This window comes from Drosophila sulfurigaster, chromosome 2L (genome assembly GCF_023558435.1).
Source record: "Drosophila sulfurigaster albostrigata strain 15112-1811.04 chromosome 2L, ASM2355843v2, whole genome shotgun sequence".
Classification (NCBI taxonomy): domain Eukaryota; kingdom Metazoa; phylum Arthropoda; class Insecta; order Diptera; family Drosophilidae; genus Drosophila; species Drosophila sulfurigaster.
The window spans coordinates 8,534,749-8,562,717 of NC_084881.1; the positions used below are offsets into that span (position 1 = coordinate 8,534,749).

At 42.0% G+C, this 27,969-nt stretch overlaps 1 protein-coding gene across 2 annotated transcripts in view; it reads right to left on the reverse strand.

Moving 5' to 3' along the window:
* The window catches only part of LOC133840547 (uncharacterized), a 68,292-nt gene that overhangs the window by 21,380 nt on the left and 18,943 nt on the right, over positions 1-27,969 (reverse strand). The window contains exon 1 of one of the 2 annotated variants that reach the window (XM_062272450.1): positions 8,060-8,747. The exons of the other annotated variant lie outside the window; for it this stretch is intronic. Coding sequence (XP_062128434.1) covers positions 8,060-8,098 — 39 coding nt within the window. The 5' untranslated portion in view covers positions 8,099-8,747. Of the gene's footprint in view, positions 1-8,059; positions 8,748-27,969 lie in introns of those variants that run through there. 2 annotated transcript variants of the gene reach the window in all.

The following is a 27,969-nucleotide window of genomic DNA, read 5'->3' on the forward strand; positions in this document are numbered from 1 at the left end:
GTATGAATTGTAGATTTCAGGGCATATAGTATATTATAGGTCTTTAAAGGATAATAAAATCAAGATATAGATTTGAATTTTTATATAAATAAAGAATTGGAACAAATATTGGGAAATTTGATATTAAAAATATCTCGTTTTAATTGAGAAGCTCTTTCCTATATATTTGATCAGCAGATATTATCAACACTCTGCGCAATTAGTTTCCCATAAATTTGGTTGAAGCTCTGTCGAAAAGGTGTCGATATTAGTCTTTTGCACATGTAAACGTGATCAATATTTAAACTACAAATATTTGCCAATCCATTCCACAGTTTTTTCTCAGGTCTCAGCCACCTTTGGCCAGTTACCCGACTTCATAGTAGAAAATAAAGCGCAAATTCTTGTTAAAGCCCCTGCAGAATAGATTTTTCCTTTTTTCTTGTTATTTTTTTTTATTTTTCTTTTTTTTTTTGGGTGTACCACCTATGGTGGTAGGGGTTGGCTTGAGAGTGAAAGAGGGCAAAGTGTGGCAAGGGAGCAGAGCGTTGAAAGGGTACAAGACACAACGTTCGCGTTGAAATGTTGCTGACTTGAGCTAGTTGCCAGCTCTGGGAAGTGAGGTCTGCAGTCCAAGTGAAACGATGAGTGTGAGAGTTGGGGAGTCGGGGAAATGGGGGAGGGCAACTACGATGCTTGAGTAATTCAATAGCAGGACGAAGGAATTCAACAACCCCCAGAGCCAAAGGAAAAGTTGCTGGCGCACGCTACGTGGCGTATTTCATTAGCAGTTCTGATAGTCAGTGAGTAAATTGGAGTGGGTCGTCATGGAACGGCATTCGATGGGAAGGGGTTAGAGTCACCGTCCATCGGAGACTAGGACTGAGACTGGGAACTGCGAATGCTTCTTGATATCTAGAGTGTGTATGTGTGTGCACTCAATAGTTAATTTTGATGTAGGCTTGAGGAAGACGCTCCAGGTTGCAGAGCAAAAACTAAATTGTCTATTTGATGTGACGGGACAAGTTGCGATTCACAAAATTCTGCTTGCGAGATGTTAGTTTAAACTTTTGTTAAACTACGGCAAAAGACCTGAGAGATCTACGGATTCTCAGCTATTCCAACCCTTTGAACATTTGCACATTTGTAACATTTTCTTACCCCCTCTTTATTCATTACTCAACTGCGGCTTATATTTGTTGTTTTTTTCGTCAATATTTTGTGCCTCAAAGTTTGCCAGAGTTATCGAGGAGAGTTGGCTTGCCTGCAAAGTTCTCTAATTTGTGTTTGAGCTTCTGGTGTCCGAGAGTAGTCAAGAGGGCGGCAATGAAGGAAGTGGAAGGAGAAGGAGAAGGCGAGTTGAGTCAAACGCAATACCCAGGCAACGAGAACGTTGTAGCCAAAAAGGAAGTCGCAACCGGAAACCTTTTTTGTTGCTTTAGCTGCTGGCACTGCTATCCAGGGACTGTAAGTGAAGACGATATGGATGTGGCAGCAGAAGTGGAAGGAGAAGACATCGCTGTGAATCAGCATCAGGCAGGAAGGCAGGACAACACAAGAAGACGTTGCTCAGGCCCCAAAGATAAGGCCGCCAGCCTCAAATCTCGCAAAAGGAAAACGAAGAGTGCGGAGCAACAAAAAAAAAAGAGGAAAAAACGACAAGGGAAAAAACGTAGCTCAAGAATGAAGGCCAACGTTTTAGCTAAGCGGAAAGTTGGCTCCAACGGTTGTTGGTGGATTCTAGATGGTAATGCAAAAGGGATTGGGGGTTGGGGTTGGGGTTGGGTTGGAAACGGCGGCTTGGGTGGGATTGAAAGCACGGGAAGATGAATCGTTTTGTGTTGGCGTTTTGAGCATTCGAGTGAGCGACTCGCAGACTGAGTGGGCGACCATTAGGCAAGGACAGTTAAGGGGGGGATTGGAGACGGGTAACGATTGGACGTGCGTTGTACCAGGCCAAAGAAAAACCGCTGCTGCTGCTGCTGCCGATGACGAAAACGATGGCGGCGACTATGGGACGAAGACGTTGAACGAGAGCTGAAACTCTGTTTCAGACTCGGACTCGAAGTCGGACGTAGAGTCGATGTCGGTGTCAGTGTCGGACTTTGGAAGACTGTCGCAAGTAATAATCTTTAGTCGAGACGAAACGAGACGAGAACGTTTGGTTAGCGACGCCTTCAAGTGTGCTCCATCTACACATCAATCGTGTGGACATTTGGACTGCTGTGGACTCTGCTTTGAGCTGGGCGTTGCTCAGGGGATAACGGATAAGCAGCGCACAAGTTGTTGTTCTTGTTGTTGTTGATGTTGTTGTCGTTGCCTTCATTTTCATTAAGCCCAAAACTCAGAGAGAGAAGAAGAAGGCGGGCAGTTGTTGTAGCTGCCTTGGGTTGCTTTGGTCTGCGACATTGTCCCAAGTAATAAAAGTAAAATGCGGCTGATGAACAGCGCACAAAGGCAGAAAGCATAAAAAATTTGTTGGCTCTGCCTTTGTAGCTCATCAGCAGCCTCAAACTAACAGTCGCCTTACCTCTCCGGCACAGGCCGTATAATGAAGGGTAAGAGTAGCGTTGCTGCTAGCAGACGAAGAAAACCGTTGAATGTGAATGAGAATGAGAATGAGGCTGAGTCAGGGACTGAAACTGGGGTTGGAGCTGGAGGACTTGCTACAAACTGACATGGGTTTCATTTGTATGCTGCCTGCTGGCGACAGTGGCAAGAGCAGCGAGGGAGGAGGCGGCTGCAGGACTTGAGCTTGAATCTTCCTGCTCACTGCTCGCCCTTTCTAGTCAATGCTCCCCTGCTATAGTCACTGTTCCCTGCTCATGTGTGGCGGCACCCCTTTAAGATGTCTCGGTCTCTGGCACTAAAAAAGCATCACAAACTAACTAAATGTGAGTGTGCATATGTGTGTGTGTGTGAGCAAGGATTGTGCATGTGCCTGTGAGTGTGAGTGTGAGTGTGTTGCTAGTGTGGTGGCTTTTAAGCAAACGTCTTTTACAAGTGAAAGGCCTGGGGCCAAACAGAGGATTGAGTAAGGCGGTTACTTGGGGGCGGCGCAGGGAAAAATTGGGAGTGAGAAATTGGAAGGAGAGAAAGATCCCAGTCGACAGCCGACAGGCATCAGTGGGGAAAAGCCAAAAATGTAACCTAAAACTGCAAGAAAATTAACCAAAAATACTAAGCCAAAGTCGAAGACACTCGCACAGACACAGACACAAACACACACATGCAGGCAGAGACTCACACACACACACATACGAAGCTGTGCCTATGAAAAGTGTAGCATACAATTTGGGGCAGAGAGTGCATGGCATGGAGCCTTTGCTTTGACTTGGCAACATGGCAAGACAGCATCCAACTTGGCACGAAGGTGAGGCGCCGTTCCCCCTTGCCCTTCCCTTCCTTTGTCCCTGCTTGCCGCCCTTTCTTGCTCTTATTTGTCGTATGTGTGTGTGTGTAGAAACTTTTGGCATTGTTTTTGTGTGTGGATTTGGGGGCGGCGTCGCATGTCGGGCGTTCTTTTTGTGATGTGGGACTTCTGTGGATGTGTGTGTGTATGTTTCTATGTATGTGTTAAGATTGGGATGAGCTAAGTCTGTACCCGCCTCTAACTCAGTTTTCGCAGCAACTTTGATTGTGGCATTGCTGCTGTTGCTGCTGCTTTTGCTGCAGCGCCTTCATTTTGGCCAAGATGGAGTTCAATTCAGTTGTCGGTGTTGGCTTGTATGTGTGTGTGTGTGTGCTGTGTAGTTCGATGAGTGTGGGTGATGGCCTAGCCACCTTGGTTTGTCTGTTTTGCGCTTGACAGTACGTAAAGACGTTCTATGGAAGGTTTTTCCTAAAACCAGAGACGCAAGCGCCTCCTCCACCTCTTATCTACGAAACTGGGTATGTGTGTGGGTGTGTATATAGTGTGTGGAGTGGAGAGGGGGAGCTTTGAGCTGATGGCTGTTATTTATATGGGTGTGCTTGGGCTGTCTGTGTGTGTGTATGGAGGGACTTGGATGGCAAGCCCAGGAGCAAGTGATGGTCTACACTAGCAAAAATGATGCGGCTATCAGGCGAATATTTAAGGAATAGTTATCAACAACAATTTAGGCAAGTGAAATGCTAATAATGTTGCTTGTCATGGAAATGGAAACGTCTATGAAATATGCATGCAAGTTGATCTTGTTTAACGGTTTCAATTTTATCTTAGGCAAAGATATAGTCAGTGTAGCAACTTCTATTAATTTCTTTCTATTTTTGTTTGTATTGAAAGCTTGTCACTGAGTTTTGTATTAAAATGACATTATTTTATTTCTATTTTAAATGTTAGTTTGCCTAATTTTAACTCTTGATTTAACAGCTTAAAAATTCATCACTTTTGTGGTCAACTATTTCTTGCAGTGCTTGCGCGCATCAGCCAAATGTAACCCGTCGAGCTTGTCGCTTGCCCTTAGCCAAAGTCGTCCTCGTTCTCGTTCCTCAATGTTGCTGTTGCTGTTGCTGTTGCTTTTGCTGCTGCTGTCGTCATCGTCCTGGCATCGTGGCAGGCGCTACCCATTCCAAAAGGATTTGCTACAGCAATGTCTTCGTCGTCGGTTTTCTTGTCATCTATTTCTATTTTCGAGCAATGGATGAGCAGATGAGGGTCCTGGGCTGTCTAACTTGTCTGTTTGTATGATGTGACGCTACCCGCGGTCCTTCCTACCCTTCCAGCTGCCTTCCTCTCTGCTTCACTCTCTCTCTCTCTTTCTCTTTCCCCCTCTATTCATGTGTGGAAGAACGTGCACACATGTGTGTTGGTGTGTGCAAAAAACCGTAAGCAATTTTCCGTAACATCTAACCGAGGTAGAGAGCCAAGACAAGACAAGCGTCAGGCAAAGACATCGTCGCCAAACTCCTACTCCTACAATGCTTGCCTCATGCCAAGCCTGATCCTATACCTAGTCCTGGTCCTGGTCTTGGTCCTTGGTCCTGGCATTGACTGGCTCTGCCGTCAGCTATGTCTTCTTCGATTCGCCTAGCACGTTGTCTGCCTGCGACACTAATGCTGAGATGTGTAACCGTAGCACTCTCCAACCAAGTCGAAAGTTTGTGTCGCCCCCCCAAATTGATAACTGGGATGGGTATGAGTTTGTTGAATCATAGATAGATAGAGAAAGAGAGAGGGGAACCATCACCATCAAATCATGTTTGATTACAGCTGAGCAGCATAACAAGTTATGCCTGGTATTTGACTTGCGAGTACTTGAAAGTTTGCAAGTACTCGCACTCGCACTCGCAGGCGCATCTTTAAGTTTCCAAACCCATGAACAGTTTTGAGGTACAAATTAAACCTAAAGACGTTTTGGCAGGACACACGATGTCCTGCGGCGGCTTATGTGCGCTTAAGCACAAAGCTTGACCATACACATACTCAAACACAATCGCACACATTCCCCTTCCCCATTTGTAGTAAAGTTGTATGTGTGTAGTGCCCTCATGGATTTGAAGTTGCCTTTGACACCCTCCCACCAAGTGACACACACAAACCCACACACACACACACACACACTCACACACTTGCAGGCAAACACACCCGCACTATTTATATACAAATGCCGCTGACTATATACAAAAGTCAATGCTTTTGTTGCTCGTCGGGTTTGGGGGCTCGACACGATACCCCCTTTTCCTTTTCCTTTTCCTTCTCCTCCTCCTTGTTCTTCCCTTCCCTTTTCTTACACTGACCCACCCATATTTGCAATAAACAAACAACTTGAGAAGAGTCAAAGCTAAAACGAACATTAAATACTCTACTAAGAAAATTGATAAAAAAAAAAATGTTATTCATATCGCTGCAGTTAACGGCAAACGGTCTGTTAATTTGGTAATTATGATTTTGTGAGCGTATGCGAATAATGCCGCTAAGTTTGGTGTCTCATACTATGTGATCGTTATGTGTTAATATGTGGCCGGTAAGCGTGAATTAAAGTGAGGTAAAGTCTTTAATATAAATCGAAGTCAACACTATCAAAGTAATCACAATTTTAATGCACGTCCAAGCCTTACTTCATTTCAAGTTATCATCAATCAATTATTTAAAATAAATCACACCATCAACAATTTTAAAATTTATTGAAGAATTAAATTTAATTGCTTTAGTTGACAATCTGGTACATTATGCACCAAGTATATCCATCGGTATATTTAAGTATTTTTTGGTATATTATTTTGGTACATTTTATGAATAGTACCGCACTGTTTTCTTTTCATTAAAATGGGAAGCAACTATTTCAAAGCATCAAGTTGCTTGTTATTATTCGGTGTAGATTAAACAATAATTATTCGGTTTGGTCTTATTTTCTAATTCGAATTATTTCGTATGACCTCAGCTGCAGTTGATAAGCTTTATTTTCCCGTTGATTTTGTTTTGATTATGATTAAAATGACGCCTTAATTCTCAGCCACATCGAAGCTGTTATACTTTAGCTGGCTTAGGGTATAAAGCAGCACACATAAATTGGGTGGGTGCTGGACACTCACTCTCTCTGTGGACGCGATGGGGTGTTTGTATATCAACTGTGGGTCTCGGGTGGCATTTGGCTCAAGAAGCTTTACTTCTTTTGTGGCGACAGCGGTGGCGCCCAAGTTACCCTGAGTCCGTTCGCAAGTCTCTCACCCCCGTCGGCCATTTGACGTTGCCGTTGTTGTTGCTGTTGCCTTCACCTTCATCTTCGTCTTTGCCTGCGTCTTCGTCATTTGATGAATTACCGTGCAGGGGCAAAATGTGCGCCCTTTTTGGGTGGTTTATCTGAGTAAAGTCAGAATTGGTGTGAGTGCACGTGAGTGTGTGTGAGTATGTGGGTGCATGTGTGTGTGTGTGTGTGTGTTTGTGTTTATGTGGGGGTGAAAGGAACAAGACATCGCGCAGCGTTTCATTTTGGGCTGCGAGCAGAAGACACCCATTCACCATAGCTAACAAACTGACACACACATGTCAGCTCCATTCGCGCTTCTATATACTTCAAATACACACTCGCACTCACACCTACGGCTTCGCACACCTATACATCACACACACACACACGCACACACTGCATGTTGTTGTCGTATATCATTAGAGAACCCCACGTCTAGGCACCATCTCATCCCAAATGCCATTATGAGCAGGTTTTCTTATGCGGCTGCTGCCTACGCGCCGTATTAGTAATATTTTCTACGACTGTCTACGTTTTTTTCTTATTCTTTTTTCGATTTCTTTTGAGCGCCTCAAGGGAAGGAGGTCCTGTTTGCTTTGCGGCTGGGCGGAATATGTGTCTGCTCGTCCAAGGTTGCCAAAAAAAAAAATAACGGATGTGTGGTTGGGCAAAGGGGGCAAATTGATTTCATATTGGTTTAGATGGCTGGGCAAAGACCGAAGGCAGCAAACTCAGAGGGGTGAATGCTTGACTAGCGAATGGTAGGGGATGCTCTTGTGTTTAGTGTTGATCACATTTTGCAGATAAACCCTAAACCCTAATATTCCAAGAAATTTTTTTTTTGAAATTGCAACACGAAAAATTTACATTGAAAATTACTTTTTTCAAAAATGTTTCTGCAACATATTCAACAATCAAAAAACTTCGCAATAGATAATTTTTCTTCTATATGATGTGGAATTAAGAAACTTTGATTATTTTAAAAATAATGTAAGCGAATATATTTAATATGCTGTTTATGATAATTTACGATGCTATCCTAATAATTTTGTTGAGATTATCAAGTAAAATAAATTGAAATACGAGGTAAATTATATAGTTCTTTCGGAAACTTTACTACAACTGGATAAATTGTGTCATTTATTTTTCTAATGCACTAAAATATAACTGTTAATAGGTCACAGAACAATTGTACGGGGCGCTATACGAGTACGTATTTAAAAAGTATTCCGTTTGTTATTTTGAAAATTTTCAGTTGCACTATCTGTGATTTAATACCTAAAGAACATGTTTATAAGTACAGCAAAAAGTTTTGAACTCGAATTCGAGCGGAATTTTGATTGGACATCGAGCATTTGACAGCAGTTGCAAGTTGAGTTGCTTCGAAATCAAAAGATTGAGAGGACACTCACCTTGTGCAGCAACACCGAGGCTTTTCTTTTAGATGCCATTTTTGTGCTGGTGGTGGCACCTCCGCCAGCACCTCCGCCACCGCCACCGGTTGCCGATGCGGTACGTGTCGAAGTTTTTGGTGTTTTTCTCGGATTTTTCGGAATTTTGGCAAATTTTTTGAATGCCTGCTCCGGGTAATGAAATTGGCCAAAAACCAAAGTATTAAATTGACGCAGTCGTTGCCAAAACTCGATGATATCAAAGTTGCTATCGAGGCAACTTTTCTTATGTTGATCTTTGACACTAAACACTGTTCACTTTGGATGGCTTAAGAACTTGATTTGATTCAACACACAAGCACACAGAGTGAGAGAGTGTAATAATATGCAAAATGATTTTTGGCGCGTTTTCTTTTGCTACGCTTTTCTTTGCGTTTCGCTTCGCTTCGATGTGCAACACTTGAAATTGTTTTGCTTTGTTTTGTTTTTGTGATATTTGGGTTGTTTGTTTCTCTTGCAGCTGTTTTTTTTTGTTCGCGGCGAATGCAACAAGCTAACAAGTTTTTGGCACACAAAATCGGCTAATCGGTTGTTGTTGTTGTTATGTGGAATTCTTTGAGATTTGATTTGTTTTTGTTTTTCTGTTCTGATTTTGATTCTAATGCTGAGTTTAGAGCGCTCCACCAGAGGCGAACCAAACACGACGAAAGCCAACTGCTGACTGACCAAAACAGAGACAGGCAAATGCGTTTTCTACCGCCACAGTGCCAGCGACGTCGACTGCGGCAGCGAGAGAGAGCAATGCTCTGAGAGAACACAGTGCAGAGAGAGCCTGTGCTAGCATGCCACTGCATTGGCGAGAGTGAGAAGGAGAGAAACGAGTGAGTGCGAGAGCGTGACATGCGCGTCTGTGTGCAAGGCAATGTGAATGTGGGACGCCGCCAAAAAGCACATGGAGAACGCGGAACGTGCGTGTGGAAGGCAAATGGCAAAAAGTATGCAACACAATGTGCTTGGACGATGGACAAGAGGGTCGAGGGACGAGTAACTTTGGCGAACGACGTGCAATGGGCAATGGGCGACCGACCATCCATGGTCGAGTCGAGGGATATGAGTACAAAAACAGAGAAACGCCGATAACGGCGACAGCGACGGCGGCGTCAACGAACCAACGCGGCAAGCATGCTTTGTAGAGCACAGCGAGGGGTAGAGCGTGTGGGGAGTGTGCGTGGAAGGAGAGTTGAATCAGCCGTAGCCAAAGCGGATGGCGACGGCAGATGAGTTGACAAACAGCTGAGTGCCGAGTTTTGTGAATGGTTAGGGAGACACTGGGCAGAGAGTGCGGGATGTGGAATGCGGGATGAGTGCGAGAGAGAGCATGAGTTTTTTGGGTGGCAATGGGTGGAGGGAGAGTTGAGGTGTGAGCTGTGAGTTTGTTGAGTGTGGTATGGCGTATGCGGGAGGGGAATGGCAATTATTTTTGTTGCTTTTTTTGCGCGTCGCCAACAAAAATGCAACAACAACAATGTGACTGAGAGCGGCACCAGAGGCCGAGCGCAGTTTGGGTCATGGGGAGGGAGGGGTTGCTGATGGAGCTGCTGTTGTTGTTGCTTTTGTCTTTCGCCGGCATGGTGAAAAAAAAGGCCGGTTGGTTGGTTCGTCAGCCAGTTCGGTCGGGCGCGCGGCATTCGGGGACATTTGTCGGTCGGATGGGATGGAGTATGAGTTCGGGGCTCGTCGGCGTTTCGGATATGAAAAACGCACAAAAAATAAAGCATGCTTTGCGGCGCTTTGGGTTGGGTTGCGTTTCGTTATGGCTGGTGGCGGGTGGAGGTGAAGTTGCCAGACCGGAGTTGGGAGCTGGAAAAATAAATGAGAAAAATATACGAGCCGGCAACGCAACGTTGTTGCTGTTGTTCCTGTTGGCAGGGGCAACAGCCGAGGCCGGGTGGGGGGGATACATGTGCTATGACTGTGTATGTATGTATGTGTGTGTGTGTAAGCGCGGATGGTAGGGGTGGGATGGTGCGAAAGTGGACAACGTTGTTGTCGCTTGTCTGCCGTGTGCGCTGCGTAACTGTGCGGGTTGTGTGCGGGGTGGGGGGTTGCAAGTGGGCAAATTTGTGGGTTGGGCAGCGTGAAGTTTTTGAAAAGAATAAAAGAGAAAAAAGTCGACGGGTGCTAGGATGGGATTAGGGGTTGGGTGTTCAGTGTGGGCTAAGGTTCAGTCATTTTTCGTTGCTTGGTTTGAGTGCAAAAAGGGTCAAGAGCGTTAGGCTATGACTACCTTTTCCAAAAGAAATGTTTAGCTAGCAAGGCTGCGAGGGGAGTAGAGGAGGCAGGAGGGGGTGCTGGCAAGAGCTCTGCCTGACGGTGCGTGTTTATTGAGCAGGGAGCTGTTCCCTTCCCCATCGTCAAAGCCGTCGCTGTTTCAACATTTTTGAGGTTTGTCTTCAGCGCAACGTCCATTCCTGATCATAAAACTCGACTCGATTTTCCTTTCATTTCTTTCTCTTTTTTCCCGTCCGACAAACAATAGTGAGAACGCATCACCGAGAGGTAGAGCTGCGCTCCACGGGGGTGAGGAATGGGCCTTGTGTGTCATCATTGTTGCTCTTGGGTTGAGATTGTCTGGGGTGGCGGCTGTCGACGACGGTCAAAACGTCGTCTTCATTCTGTTAGCAGTTGATTTGCGCTCAGGTTATTGTCTTTAGAATTTAGATTTATGCAAGCACAGAATGCGATATCTACACCACTATGATGTCAAAACAGGACCGGTTTATATTATTTTATATCTTTTGAATTTGATATAAACTCATTAAGCAATTTTTATATTATATATTTTCCTTAAAATAATGTGTGGATTGAGGGTGATTTTAAAATGATTTTGATACGTACTTTGTACTAAAAGTTTACCATTTTAAAATTAAAATTTGTTGTCCCCTCATTATACCCGCTACCCATAGAGTAGAAGGGTATTATAACTTTGTGCCGCCAGGAAATGTATGGTAGAAGGAGGCATCTCCGACCCTATAAAGTATATATATTCTTGATCAGCATCAACAGACGATCTAGCTATGCCCGTTCGTCTGTCCGTCTGTCCGTATGAACACCTAGATCTCAGAGACTATAAGAGATAGAGCTAAACATTTTTTCGACTGTGTTTGCACGCAGATCAAATTTTGCCACGCCCACTTCCGCTCCGGCAAATCAAAAAAATTAAATAACAAGCGTAATAGTTGCTGGTATATCTGGTATATTATGCCGCCTATGGTATATTTTGAAAGTGGTACTATATCGATATAACAAATATACCGTTTGGTATATTTTTAGTATATTTATATTTTGGTATAATTTGAAAAAAAAAATACCGCAATATTTAACTTTTATTTAAATGAGTAGCGGGAATCTCACAGTCGAGCACACTCGACTGTAACTTACTTGTTTTAGAAATAGTTTTGAAGAGTCCCGATTGCACTTTATAAGATAACTCCATTTACGAAATAAACTAATTTAAGATGCTTTGAAGTGATTTATAATTTAGATATTATTTTTAAATTTTGAGAGATTTCTTACTATTTTCATTTTTGTTCATTATTATGAACTTATCAATAGCTGTGAAATAATATATCAGATACAAACCATATTAAAGAATTGTAATAGATGTATTATTAGTCAAAATTTGATTACAATTTTTTTAAATATTTAATTAAAAATGTCTACAATATTACATTCCCGTAGAAGATATAATATTTGATTTTTAAAAGGTTTCTTAGTCCTCAAATTCGATTTTCAAAAAGTTCCTTAGTCCCCAAAATACCCTAGTAGCAATAAAATGCAGAGAAGCAAAGGAAAGGAGACGCAATTTAAAATAGAACTGAGAAACGGAAGATACTTGAAAAGCGACGATTAGACTGTCAGTTATTCGATGATTGTCTGTAGCGTTTTTTTGGCTGCTCCTGGTTTTGTGATTTCCCTTGGTTTTTTCTTCGTTACGCTAAACCGACCAAAATAGGTACGGCATAGCAAAAAAGGATAAGAATACGGATGGAGAACTGTTTCATAGTTCAGCTACCAAAATTAGAAGGGAAGTGCTTTGTTATGTTTTGTGGGAAACGAAGAGAATGAAGAGCAAGGAACGGTTAAAAAAGCGCAAATCAATTGACTTGAAGTTAGTCCAAAGAGCTTTGGCAGCTAATGCTGCCAGAATCGTCTTTTCGGTTCAATATGTCAACACAGTGTTGGCCTCAAATTGCCAGCTCATCACGAGCTCAGCGCCAACTGTCGCCTTCAATTTAAGCCCCCAAAATCAGGCAGGGGATAACGCGCCATTGTTTAGCATTTGTGGCTAACATGGTGACCCACCTTCTCTTTCTCTATATCTCTCTCTCTCTCTGTCTCTCTTTGTCTTGCCTTTAGGCCACATAGCGTAGCTGTTGATTATTATAGTTATTATGGCTATCAGGGTGTTTGTCATGCCGTCAGCATCTCGACGAGGCATTCAACACGTGCCCAAGCACAATGACGATTATGACGAAGGCGCTGACGATGACGATGACGATGTGTCTCGACCTCAACTTCAACTTGCCAGCCAAATTGACGCGGTCGCTGCATTTTCAACTTAGTTAGCCGAGTTTCAAATAATAATATACATACATTAGATATGTCCACATACAAGCATAAATATACATATACATATTTGCTGTCTGTTGGCCTGCTTGGAAGTCAAAGTGTTTGAGCTAACGAGGCCAATTGGCTAATATATAATTAAAGCTCGCTGCTTTTCGTATCTTGGTCTTGACTTTGGCTTTCGCTCTGGGGGTGAAATGAATGAGTGAGTGAGTGAAATGCACATTGTTCAGGTTAGAAATCAGTTGATTGCATTAATATATTCGCATCCTGTCGATGTTCAGTCCAAATGCCGTTCTACGATAATTAGGTTAATGAATATGCTCAGTGGTTAATGGTCGATTGTTGATTGTCAATTGATTTGTTAAGATAATATGATGGATTTATCACTTGGCTCACCAATTGCTTCGACTCGCACGTGTTCTAAGCTCAAATTCAGTCAACAATTATCAGCTAATTATGTATATATGCATGTTTGTCTCATATAAATACGATATTGTCCTTGAGCAGTGTTCATTGCGCAAAGTCTTGGCTTTTCTGTTGTTTTTTGTTTTAAGTTTTTACGGTAGGTTACTTATTTCTAGCCATTTGTGTGCCCAGCTACGTTTGTAGTTGTTTTGGGATTCTTAATAGATTAAATGTCAATTTTGCTTAACTAACAAACTTTTTATACCCGCTACCCATAGTGTAGAAGGGTATTATAACTTTGGACTCCATGAAAGTCTCCAGAACGAGACTTCTCCGACCCTATAATGTATATACTTGTATATATTTGATATTGCCATGTCCGTCTGTTCATATGTTTATAAGGACCTAGATCTCAGAGACAATAGGAGATAGAGCTCTAATTTTTTTCGACTGCTCTTCTAATGTTTGTTTTACATTTTTGCCACGCCGACTTCCACCCATAAATCGAAAAAATTTAAATTTAAATTTTGATTTGGTTGCGATCGAATAAGAATTAAAGTAATGAAAATAATGCCAACTGCAATTGGGTCTTATATGCTGTTTAGACTGAGCTGCATCATAGAAATTTCCGTTAACTACAGCCTTCAGCCACATCACTCTATAAGCAGTTGTCTTTAATAGAGTATCGGCTAAAGGAGTTGCGTCATTGATCGTGCAGCAATGATTCTGAAACGTGGTATATTGGTATATTTATCGCAAAAAGTACTATATTGTTAAAAATCAGCTGGCTTTTTGGCGCCTTAAAATTAAATTTCCAATTCTAAAAGAAATAAATATCAAATTCGAAAAAATGAAAGAAAAAAATGTTTAAACAAAACCGCCAAAGCGATCATTTTGGACACTTTGTATAGAAATACGAGCGATGCAGAAAGAGTTGTTTTTTATGATGTAAATCGGAATAAAGTAGAATCAATTGATGAATAATATAAAAAATTTATATATTATTAAATTTTTGTGCTACTTTTTGGATGATTTGTTGCTATTTCATTTGATATTCTTCTTTTTTCTGCCTGAGTTTGTTAACGTTTCACCCCTAAACATCAGTTCTCGTAATGCTATTTTGATGTAAGCACTTGCATATAGAACTGCATCATTGAAACAGATTCACTTTGTCTAAATAGAGTATTAGATGATGTGGCTGAGAATCTGATATATATTTTGACATCTATGGTATAACTCATCGATATGCCAAATATGGCCTTCGGTATATTTTAGTATTTTTGTATATTATTTGGTGTATTTTGCGATTAATACCAAACTGTTTTGGATTTATTCAACATAGGTAACGGCTACCTCACTATCGAATACACTCGGCTTTAGTTTTTTACTTGTTTGATTTTCTGATATTCTTGTTAGACTCAAGTTGATTGCTAATTTAATTGAGCTGGCTTTACACCCTTCTCTCTTACAATTAAAAAGCTGGACAAATTCAGAGTTCCAAAATATATTAATGATTATAAAAGTAGACATAAAATTTTCAATAATGAATTCTTGAGTATCCATTAACCCATTCGTAATACTATGACGATTGAATGTTCGTGCTCAGATTGAAAATTAAAAACCAGTTGTAGAATAATAGACACGCGGTCAACAGTTGCAACATAAACTCTATAAATCTTTTGAAAAATTGGTTATGAACATAAATTGAAGAGATTTCAAATGATCAAAGGTAAAAACAAGAAAATAAAATAAAATAATGGCAACGAAATTAGTTGTAGGAAATCCAAAAACTATTTAATCAAAAATGCATAAAAATGGGAATACGCAAAACGTGGAGTAAAATCGAAATTAATGCAATATTTATAAAGCGCATGAAAATTAAGCAAAAAACTGCAGTAGCAGTAGGCAAAAAATATTATATGTAAAATAAATAATGTATAAAATATTTATATAAATTGCAAAAATGCGCAGTCCATATGAAACATGCACGAAAAAAGAAAAAACAATATAAAAAAAAGCGTAAAATGCGCAGTCGCCTCTATTTTGAAAATGTCAGCATGGTACACACACACTCACACACGCACACCTCCTATACCTCAACTAGCTTCTACAGAGTGTGGGAGGAGTGGAGCCCCAACTCCTCAAAATATGCCTATATATAGGGGTATATAAAACACGGAACATGTACAAAATGTCAGACGATTTGTTTTTGTGTTTTACGTGCACGTTTTTTCATCTTGCAAGCTGGCAAAACTAATGCAAAAACAAATGGTTAGTAATGTGGGCAACAAATGAAAAAAAAAGTAGTTACAAAATGCGACAAATCCAAACCAAAGGGGGTTGAGGGAATCAAGGGTCAACGCCGGCAGGCTGCCCTCAAAATGCAGCAGGAAGTGCAGCAACAGCAACAGCAACAGAAACTCCAACTGCAACTCCAACTGCAACTGCAGCCAATTCAATTAAAAATCTGCCACTTAAGCTTAAATGGTATGAGCATAAAGAGCGAAGGGAGAAAGGGTGGTGGAGAGGGGTGGCCAAGGAGGTGGAGGAGTGCATGTTTGGTGCCAAATGGCAAACCAGGCATGGCGAAAAAAATCATTTTTATAGTCAACGCAGTTGAAGCTAAGTATTGCGAATTCATTTACATTTTGATTGTTTAATTGTGCAAATAAATCAAATTGAAAGTCGAGCATTAAATAGACTGCGCATTGCAGTTAATTTAGTTGGAAAAGCTTGAAGCAACTTTGCAGTTCATTGGAAAATAATTGAAATTCCGTTTGAAACGAAATTTTGAATTCAATACTTTCAGCCCTGGTCTATAGCTGGCCGGGCAGGCAATGCAGCTTAACAGCAAACTAAATAGCACAAAAACACACACACAACTGCAACGGCATATATGCTCTCTCTCACACACGCATACATGCACTTCTATAACCATAGAGTGCACTTTTGTATATAGAACATTTTATTTGAATTTATTTTTCGTTCGTTTCTTTTTTTTCCGCTTGCATTTTGTCTATTTTTTGCGCTTGACCAAATGCAGCGACAACTATAACAAGTCGATGTGTGTGTGTGTGTGGGTTTGTGTTTATAATAAATAATAAAGTATAACACACACGCATGTACATGACACACACAGACACACACTCGACTGTATTGTTGTCGTTGGCACAAAAAATGCTGTTGAATTTTGCGCACATTTTACGCCTGATCGAAATATTTTGCACCCACCAAAAAGCCCATAGAAAAAAGTCAAAAGACCCCCCGCACACACAACCCTAAGGTCCCTCAGCACCTATTACCCCCCAACCATCCACCATCCACCATCCCCCCCCCCCCATCCACAATCCTCTTTGGCCAACAATGCGCCTACAGAACTTTTATTGTGCCCAATGTTTTTTCTGCTTTGACGCGTGCACCAAAAATTGGCAACGCTTTACGGTTTGAGCATTGCCCTAAACTATAGAAGGGGCTTCCAAAAGGGGTTTAGCATCGCGATGGGATGGCGGGAGTGGGAGTGGGAGTGGGAGGAAAGTCGGTTATGGTTATAGCTATGGCATGATAGCTCATAGCTCGCCTCTATTCCTATTGGTTGCATTTGTTTGTTTTGCGCTTCAGCGACGCTGCGAGTTTGTTGAGGTAGGTTAAGCAAGAAGCAACCAGAAAATGCGACCAGCATAGGTACTATATATTAAATCAGCCCCCCTCATATACTATATGTAAGCCTATGCGTATTGGGTATATAGATATGCATATTGGGTTAATCAGCTATAGCCGACAGCCATGGGTGTGGTTTATCATCAAGTATTAGGAGTGTCCAATAAATCATAAGTGACCTGAAGCCAATCATTTTTTATTCTATATTAAAATTAAGAATAATCCATCACAGTTCTGAAATTATTTAAATACAAAAAAATGTTCCATTAAAAATTGTTATTTGAAATACCAAAAAACAATTAAATACGTAAAAGAAATTACAGATATTGAAAAAACTAACGAACTCAAACATTCTTTCTAGGAAATGTTTGAAAATTATTATAAACTTGCTAGTTAACATTTGTCACTTATTAATTTGGTTGACAGATTGAGGAGTGCATAATAAAGAATAAGAATTTATATGTAAAGTTATCAATGCAATGCAATAATAAAAATAATAAATAAATCTATAGTTTTTCAAGATTTGAAGGAAAGAAACTATAAATTCGAAAGTATACATTTATAAATGATATTAGCTGCAGCTCTAATGCACTGTTGATTTATTAATAAAATTAATATATAAATTGAAACCATTTTTCCCTTCCTAGTTTGCTACTAATCAAGCAGTTAAGCCGACTGCAAAGTACATTGAACTCGATGCGAGCCTAAGCTGATAATGCCTTTTATTTTTCCACCCCAACTGCCAAGACATTCCCAATCATTCTTCTGCACAATTTTCTTATTTAATAATTGTGTGTTGATACGACTACAGCCGAGAGAGAGTGTTGCCCTCAACACTCTATGTACATTTATCATATTAGTAGCTGCTTATTTGCTGATATGTAGACGTCGAATGTGCATACTTAAGTAGGAGCTGAGTGCGGGGGTCGTCTCCACTCCTTTTTAGTGCTGCAATTTTAATGCTGCGAACAGTGCCTGGCAAAAGTATACAATCAATGACCAATCAAAAGTTGCACAATTAGTCCGAAAAGATGTCAGGGGATGAGGGGGGACGACTACTTAGTAGAAGCAAAGTGTACTTTAATAAACATATATTAAAATTTTAGTTATTCATGTAAGTCTCTGGCGGGTTGACAAAAGGCCCAGCATGAAGATTGCAAAATATCTTCGAGCAGAAAATATAATATATACATACATACATATATACACATACACTTGGAGTGGGTTATATACACACACACACACACACACACACACATATAAAGAAGTTGAGAGAGAGAGAAAATTAAATGCTGTGCACATAGGCTCGGCAATTACTCAGATATTTGCACAAAATTTTAAGAAAATGCAGCAGCAACAAATTTTAGAGTCAAAAGACATTGAAATGAGCACTGGCAACAGGTGCGAGCGAGAAGTGAACACAACGTTAGAGCAGTGCAGCAAGTGGCTACCTCAAATCTTAAGAAATTGCACAAGAAGTCGATGCAGTTGCACTTGCCGTTGCAGTTGCAGTTGCAGCGACATGAAGGGAAAGGAAAGGAAGACACAAAGCCCAGCCAACTGTGCGTATGAGCGATATGTGTGCGTGTGCTTTGTTCGGTAGGCGAGTGCAAAACTATGCAAAAGTCTGTGGAAAATGCTCGGGCCAAGCATCTTGCAATGCCGAACTGAGCTGCCGAGCAGCTTGACTTGCACCTCAAGTGCCTGGAGAGCGGGCAGTTGGTCTCTGTTTACTTGACATTAAGTGCATAGAAAACTTATTATTGCAGGCTCTGACAAGCACAAAAAAACAACAACAGCAGCAGCAGCAGCAGCAACTGTAGTGCATATACTTGTAGGTATATAGATTTTTGGCCACACTCAGACAATGAGCAATCTATGCTGAGTGTGTGCGTGTGTGTGTGTGTGTGTGTGCGAAAGCTGCAGATTTTCATTAAATTTTAAGATGCTTCAGCAGGCGACGCCTGTAAGTATGCAATGCATTTTTGTTGTGCTTGCACTAGAGGGTGCCTTTTATGTATGGCATATACCTATTTATTGCTATGTGTGTGTGTGTGCATATATTTGCAAATATATATAGCCAGCCTGGTATTGGTCAAAGGCCCAAGAAAACTCACACTTTTGCATTTCGATTTTGCCATTGCAAGCATCATAAATTTCGATGGGGCAAGCCCAAGTAAAATGCATTCAATGTGGTAAAGCGGGCTGAGGGCAGCTCGACATTTCGGGGGGAGGGGGTTGAGGGGTTTGAAATGCACTTTGTAAGCACAGCAGGTTGACTGCAACCAAAGACAAGCGACAGGCGACTGGGAAGTGAAGTGTGCTGAGTTTGTCTCGCCTTTCAAATGCGTGTGCACTGGGGGTTGCTACCCTCCCCTCCCCCAACCCTTGACAGTCTAGTACTTGCCCTCGCCCACGTTCCTGTCTCTGCTCTGTCGACACAGCTGTTGATGCTCTGTTCTCTTCGTTGTCGTCTTTAATGCATTATTTTGTGTGGCAACACTCAGCGGTAATAACCCGAAGATAAAACCACCCCACCCCCCTCCACCCAAGAGTGTGAGTTGCGACAGTCGAGTGTGTGTGTGTTTGTGGGTATGTGTGTGTGTGAATGCATGACATCGTCTTTTGCCTTGGTATTTTGGGGGGCCACAGCTTGTGTTTTGGCTTGATTAAAATTGATTGAAGCAAATAAATGAAATTGGATTTTTAAAATCATTTGAAAGCGACTAAAACTATTGTGAATGAAATCAAGCGCACATTTTTCGTTGAGAGCTTTCTAATTACTGATCACTCGAGTGTGTGAGCGAGTTGCAGCTTATCATGCTCTGTGATAATGTCACAAGTTGGTCAAGGCAAACAGAGATACAGAGCGACAGAAGAAGACGGCAGGACCAAGAACAAGACAGGCGAGGATAGAGCAGACAGACGGACGATTCGAGCCACGAACTGCGGAAAAGACAGACCATGATACAAGCAGATACAGACCGACAGACAAAAAGTCAGACAGACAGACAGTCAGACTGGCAACACATAAGCTGAAGCTAAAACAGGATGCAGCTTGTTTGGCGAAAAGTTTTAGTGGGAGCTGGAGTTACAGTGGCGCAAAAAGCATTCGGACATAATATTGTAAGACATAGTTCTCTCAGCAAAAGGAGAGGAGAAGGAGTAGAAAGTGTATGCAGAGGGAGACGAGTGGAGAGAAGAGGGAAGGACACATGCGCCATGTTTGCAGCAATGGCGGCACCTAAAGCCCATCAAATCTAATCTCCTAGCGACTGCTGATGCCCTGGACCGCACATCGGTTGCTAGGAACCCAGCCAAGCAATGACTCCCCCCCACCATCCCCCATTCACCATCTCCCATCTCCCATCCTTCCTTCCTGCTGCCTCCATTTGGTCAGCTCCTTTTACCTCTTAGCGCCACAAATGAAACGGACATCTTTTGCCCTCGCGCAGAACGAAAATTGATGACCGACCAGGGCAGCTGGCATCGAGGGTTGTCCTGCTGGACTAGGACTAGTCAAGCCATAGTCATGACAAGCATTGAGCAGGGGAAGAATCCAGGGGAGGGGTGTTGGTCACTGGCGCGGCAGCCAAAAGAAGTAATTCATCTTATTTCTTTCTTTTTTTTTGCACGTTTCTTTTTGGCTTTCTCCTCTTTTTTTCGTTGACTGCTCAAGACGCCCACATGAGTCAGTTGCTGCCAAGGATACGCCAAAAAGGATAATGAAAGCAGCAGCAGCAGCAGCAGCAGTAGCAGTAGAAGCAGGAGCAAAAGTTTGCAAAAAGGCAAGGCGTAGAGCACAAACTAGAAGGACTCAGGACCCAAGACCCAAGCGTTGAACTTAAGTGAACTCAAACAAAAGGCGCAGGCGGCAAAGACGAAGGCGATGGCGAAGGCGAAGGATGCTGCCCCCACAGTGCCTTTTTCGCAAAAGAAGAACGAAGGCGAGCACACAGGCTTCACTACGAAGGACCCCCGTTGGCCACACACACACATACACACATACAAACACATACTTAGACAGCGCTGGCTGCCTCCAGGCATCATTACATCAAATGTCCTTCGCATTTCAGCAAAACAACAAGATGGCGCTGCTCAGGACGAAAGGGCAGCCAAAGAAAACCCCAAAAGCAAAAGCACGAAGAGGGGGTGGACACAACTTGGCGCCCGACAAATGTTGAAAGGACTGCGCAGGAGACTCAGAAGAGGAGCAGCAGCAAGGCAGGGGAAGGACTAGCTCATTGGCGCAAGCAATAAACGTTAAATTTTTTCTTGCTGCTGCAGCATAATGGCCAAGGCAACGGGACAGGAACAGCAGCTCCAGTCGAAGGAGTCCAAAGAGTCGACGAGGAGTCGTGGCAGGAGTCACCCCAGGCTGAAGTCCTGTGAGCGGACTAACGTCTGACGTGCAATAAAAGACCAAAAATCCTTTTCCATTGCGCTAAGCTTGGAAAATGTTGCGGGGGGAGCAAAGTATGAGCCAAAAGCAGAGCAAGGGTAGCTGACTAAGCGAAGGGGTGCTGAGGGGTATGATGAGGGAAGACAGAGAATGGGACCAAAGCAATCGCAAAAATTTTTGGTAACAGCCAGCAAAGTTTTGCCAGGGCGTGAGACAATCACCAGAGTCAAAGCTGCCTGCCAAGACGACGCGACGAGTTGAGTTGAGTTTGAGGGGAAGGATGAGAGCATAAAAATAATCGTCATAAAAGAAATGGGGGAGATGGAAAAGGTTGAGTTGGGGTCTCTGGTTGTTAGGGAGTTACGAGCCCCATTCAATGGCTGCTGTGGGAGAGTTCGCTGCTGGTTCAGCGCAGAGAAATAAGGTTATAGCCTTGCAGACTGATAAACAGGAAGATAAAACGATTAGATATATATTGATGAGTCCCCAGGAATGCTTATCGATAAATACTTATTTCAAAGTTGGTTTTATAATGGGCAAAGTGAATTCTTGATTTTGATCGGGCTGAGCTTAAGAATTCCTGGGAAGATAGAAACGATTTTCATGAAACTGTTATAATCTATTATAATATATTTATAAATTTTCATGATCACAATGATCAAGTAAATAAATAGAGAACATAGACTTTTTCGATATTGAAATGATAAATTCAAAAATCGTGAATTCATCATAAATCATAAAGACTTTAAATATTATTGTATGTACCAAACTTCTAGCAATAAAATTACACTTGGTTTTCAATTTGTGTCAATTTGCGGAGGCGGAAGTGGGCGTGGCAAAAATTTTAAAACTTGAACTGCCTACAAACATTACAAGTGATGTCGAAAAAAAAATATATTTCTATCTCCAATAGCCTCTGAGATTTAGGTGTTCATATGGACAGACGGACAGACGAACATGGCAATGTCACGTCGGCTGTTGACGCTGATCAAGAATATATACTATATACTTTATAAGTTCGGGGTTGTCTCCTTCTGCCTGTTACACGTATTTCCTGTCGGCACAAAGTTATAATACCCTTTTACCCTATGGGTAGCGGGTATAGAGACTATTTAGTTTGTCGAAATGAGTGACACCGACATATAATAATACAAAAAAAACTATTTTTATTTTGATAAAGAAAAATAAAATACTTGATCGTAGTTTTTGATTTATATTTTTCAACGTAACGATAATCATTATTTACGCGTTATATTTAACATTAAGTAAGATTCGTCTTTTTGAAGCTCAATGTTAATACTTTGCTCTTCTACTGATAAACAATTTCCCAAAGAGAAGCCCAAGTATAATTTGATGTAGACTTAATTCGATTTTTTTCAGCTTTGCAATTTTTAAAAATTTTTCAACAAAGCTGGAAGCTCTTGCTTACAATTTACATTAAATGATGAATTTACAAGTTATTCCCCTAATAACCCTAGAATGTAACAGGCTGCCTAGTTGAGGCTCTATGTCGGCTAACACTAGCTAGCTGCCAGTCATACACTCTACACACAATCATGCATCAAAACTCATTTCACGTTACGCGCATTATGTTTTCCACGGTACTTGGCGTCCATCAACTGACAGTCTAAGCATTTGGAATGGGTTCAAATGAAAGGAGAACGAGGAAAAGAGGGAAACCTGCGTGTTTGGGGCTTGGTCAGAGTCGTATTTCGAGTAGACGACGAGTCAAATGTTGAAGAACGAGAAGGTTTTGTGAAGCGTTCGCCGTGCGCTAGTTAGTTATTAGAACTGTCCGCTTGAACTGGTCGCAGGTTCCCACATAAACCAAATGCTTGGGTTGCCTACCCTTAGCTAAGCGGGGGTAGCGGGGAGGGGGATAGGCAGCTAGGGGTTGTTGGCACATAAATTCCATTTATATATTTTTACTTCTGGCATGCCGGAACGAAAACGAACTCCCAAAACTTTTGCACGACCAACAGCCGCGCCCCAGAGGCAAAAAAAAAAACGCCCCTTGGGTGGGAGAGAGGGTGAGGGAAAAATAGAGGGGCAAGGGGCGAGGGGAGACTTGCTTGGGCAGCACAGAGCACACATGAGTTAAGCCACAATTTGATATGTCCATTGTGTCTTATCAGGCGACATGGTTACCGCAGCGAACCCCCCAGGCGAATGCTCCAGCCAAGGGTCTAACTCAAACTAACACATGCCACAACGCTTCGTTTCCCTCCTCAACCGTCTTGCCATGACTTCTCCTGCTTGTCCACGTCCCTGGGCATATCCATTGGCCTTGCCCAAATAAAACCTCCATCTATCCCACAGCGAAAAAACCCAAAAACGAGAAACGCGCGAGCTCGTCAGTCAGCTCCAATCCCAATCCCAATCCCAATCCCTAGCCCAAGTTCTATATACCCATTATACAAGGGCGAGCCAAGAGCCTGGGCCAAACCCAGGACACATCAGACGCTGCCCTGGCTCATTCGTCTAGCTTGGCATGCCGCTTTTTTTTCACAGCAATTCTGCCCCCTGAAACAAACCCACACTCCAACTTTATTTCCTGTTCAACAAATGCCAAGAAAAAGTTTTTTCTCTTTTTTTGTGTTCGACGTCGCCGCCCCTCCTCCATACCTTCATTCTCTACTTTGCTCCCAAAAACTCCTGCCACTCTGGCATGTTCTTCGGTTCCCATCATCATTGTCGTCCTCGTCCTCGTCGTTGTTGAATTTGAAACGTTGTTGCGTCAAGGAGTGGGAGAGACTGTGGGGTCCGGTCGTCGCGCCACATGCCAGCCAAAGGCAGCGGCAAAGGCAACAAACACATTTGAAGAGGGTCGCTCACATTGGCACACATTGCCGCAGCTGGAGTGGATAACAGGGGGAAGGGGAGCAGCTAAAAGGGAGCAAAAGCGAGCTAAAGGGAAACTAAAATGAAAGAAATCCGCTACGATGGGCGGGGTTCGAGTCTTTGACTTGAGGGGTTGAGTGCGGGGTTAGGGTTTTGGGCGGTGTTGGGCGGTACATGGTGCATGTGTGCTACACCGTCTCCATCGCCATCACCATCTCCGTCGTCATCGTCATCGCCATCGCCATCAACGTCTCCTAGCTAGCGAGTTACGTTTTGCCCTGGGCTTAGCCCCTTCGGCTTGGCTTGGCTCGAGTTCTGGGTCTGGTCCTGGTTCTCTTGCTCGTTCTGTTTCTGGACGACGACGCCATGCTGCTTGTCTGCTCGTTTGTTCTTCGATTTAATGAAGGATATGCCGCATGGAACCCCAGGTTCTCCGATCCCTTAACTTTCTTTCATTCACTTTTTTTTTTATATTTCATAACTTTTTTATTCGCGCTGCTGCAAAATGGGCTAACAAAAAGTTTACTTTTGGGTCCACACAAAAAAGCGAGGACGAAAAAATGCTGGAAATTGGGTAGGTAGAACGACCCTTGGCTTCACCCTTCCCTTCCGTTTCGTTTCGTTTCTTTTCATTTCGATTTTGAGCCGCATTGCAAGGGTTCTTTGAGCTCATCAAGTGTGCTGTGAGCTCTGCCTGTTTTGCATAAAATGAAAGGTTTGGGTCTCAAGTACAGAAAAAAAGCACACCTTTTTGTCAGTGGTTTGGGGTTGGCTTGGATTGCCTCGTAAGATGCCAAAGTTATGGCTTCAAAAATATAGAGATAAAAACGCTGCATGGGTTAAGAAGTAACTCTCACTTGTGAGGTGAGATAGTTCAAATGCCGTGATGGTAATAAATTCACGACTCGTTCAGCTCGTTACTTGTGTTCGTCATTCGATCCCACGACATTTCTATTTCGAGAGCAATGTGATTTTAGTTGGCAATTATAGTCGTGCAGTCATGTGACCCCAAAAATCATAAGCACCCCAAATGAAATCGAAATCAAGAACAGAACGACCAGAAAGGAAAAAAAAACTTCAGCTTCACCCAACTCGATGTTGTCAGAAAGTAATTAGATTCGAGGTTATTACATAAGCGCAAACGAGCGACCAAAATTGGGCTGGTTGTGTGTGTGTATGTGGGGACAAGCTTACTTTTACTCTGTGTGTATGTGTGTGTGTGTGTGTGTGAGGGGGGTGCCTCAGTCCGTGAGCATTTTTATTTTATATTTGGGCACGAAAAATGTGAAACAAAGTAACAATGTTGAGGGCGGAGCGTTGGGAAGATTGCTGAAGTCGTCCAATCCGTCCTCATCCTTGTGCCAGGTCCTTCTGCCCCTGCCCATCGTTGTCCTTGTCGTCGTCGCAGGCAACAAATTAAATGTTGAAAATAATACAAAGATGTCCTTCCAGGCGGCGCTAACGACACCGGCGACGTGAGGGGGTAGCGAAGAAGAAGGCAAGCTCAGTTTACGCTTTACGTGCAGGATTATGGTAGAACATCAAGTTCTGTTAGAGCATTAGAGTGGTAGAGGAGCTGCCCCCTGGAATCGTCCTCGCTCTCGTCCTCGTCCTCGTTCTGGTCGTGGTCGTGGTCTGGTCTGGTCTGGGCACCAGTGTCGCCGTTGCCGTCGCCGTCAAGGCAACCAGGCGCAAAAGACTCCAAGACCACCAAGTTGCCCAGGCGCTCCCCCCTTAACCCGGCCCACTTTCTTGGCCTCGTGGGGTTGCTGCGTTGCGAGATGAAGTCTCATGATGATGATGACGATGATGAGCAGAAACAGCGCAAGATATATACATACATATCGTTCACTCTCTGCTCACTCTTCTTCCTTTTCTTTCTGGGTTTTTTTTCGGGGTGTTCCTAATCAAAAATAAATTTCGCTTTCCAAAGCGAGACACCAAAAAAAAAGTGTAAAAAGTAGACACTACTCGAAATAACAAGACTAAAGAATGCTCTCGACTTCAAGGTAACATAAGTATAATTAATAAAAGGAAAAAAGTAAAACATAATTTAATCTATAATTGTTCTTTGTATTGGGAATACAATACACATATATAAAACCCAAATAATAATAACTAGATCCATATTCATGTATTATATATTAATTGCAATACCCTCAGTTGCCTTTGATGCTAGGGTATAAAAAAGGCACCCAATGTCGCATTTTTCGTAAGGAATTTTCATTTTGGGTCTGAAAATGTGTCTGATTTGCATTTTCGAATGGGACAGGGATGGAGACAGGGAGACAAGAAGACAGCGAGACAGTGAGAGACGGGGGAGATGGGTACGGCATCTGGCATATGGGGGAGGGGTTGAGCACGGGTAGCGTTCACAGTTTGTGAAAAGGGTTTGGCATTGCGCGCTTTGAATTAGGATTAGACGTCGACAACGATGAGAGCGATGAGGAGGACGACGCTAGCCAAAGGGGTGACAAAGTGATTAAAAATTGAGGCAAGACAGCAAGACGTGGCACAAAAGCAACCTTCGTGGTGGGGTGCAACAACAATGAGGAGAAAGGGTAAGGCAAAGGGGTTTGCTCAAGATGTGCCGAGTATTTTGTGCAGGTGAAATGGTCGGGGCTAACGACTCTATAAGGGTTGTTCTCACTCAACTCATTCGCTTGTCTTACTGTCGCTCGCTGCGCGCTTATTTTAATTTCAGTTAATTGTGTTTTCCATTTAAGCAAAACATTCGAGTATTTGATGGAAATAATGGCAGAAAAGCGGTGAAAATTTCCCAAAAAATATATGCAAAGGGGGTTGAGTGTAAGCTACAACTAATAAGGAGGGTGGCAAATTGGCTCTGGGGCTGGCTTATAGTAAAAGGGTTGCAGAAGAAACGGCGGATGTTTCTAAAGTTACTTTTGAGTAGTTTGTGCTTGGTCATGAAAGTATATTCTGTTTTTGGAGGGAGGGTAGAATTTGCCATCAAAGAGATATTAAACACAATGACGAGATACAGAGAAGAATGAGGAATATTTTGATTGCATTCAAGCGAAAGTAAGATACGAGTAAAAGTTTACTTAATTGATGTGAAATATAGAGAGTCCCATAACTATGTATAAGAAAAATATATATATTTTCTTATATATTAGAACAATATTTAATAAGTTTTTTCCAAAATGAAACTGTTCTTTTTCGCAGCTCATTCCAAACGCATTTATATCTTTGTTAAATAGATTAATTTGAAATAAATATTTTATAACAATTTTTGCGCTTGGTCTTGAAAGAAATTCAGTTGTTGGAGAGAGGCTAGAGTTTTCCAATAAAAAAAATCACTTTGAAATCTAAGAAAAAATACGATTATTTTAATTCAACTCAAGATGTGTTATTGTTGAATTGATGTGAAGTTTAGAGAGTCACAAAAAAACGCTTACAATATATAAAAAAAAATGTTTAAATTATTGAGTTATTATAATATTTCAGAAGTTGCAGGACTGTGTAAAATCCATTATAAAGAAATTTTTAATATTTTTAAAAATGTGTGCTAAAACAATTGTTAACAATTTCAAAATTATTTCAACGCAACGATTGTAAAGCATTTGAAACATTGCACTGTCAAGTTTCGCAGCTCATTCCAAGCGCATTTAGTTGATTGTTAATCAGATTATATTGCAATTGATAATGTGATAAGCATAACGATTTACGCATCATAATATCTTGGTTACGGCTGGCAATCAGAAACGCATTTATATACTTGTAGATTGATCGTAAAAATCTCTATCGTATATTTAAAGTTAATTGAAAATCAAGTTAATGCGTTTAATTGAATGAACGCCGCTTGCATATGTCGAGTTGCGGGGCTAAAAACATACAGAGGAATGCAATGAAAACATCAAAAAAAAAACGAAAATAATAATAATACCAATACACAAACAACAACACACGCGCACACACATAATTACTCACACACAGCAGGCAGTCAGGAGGCGCAGTCCGCAGTCCGATGGAG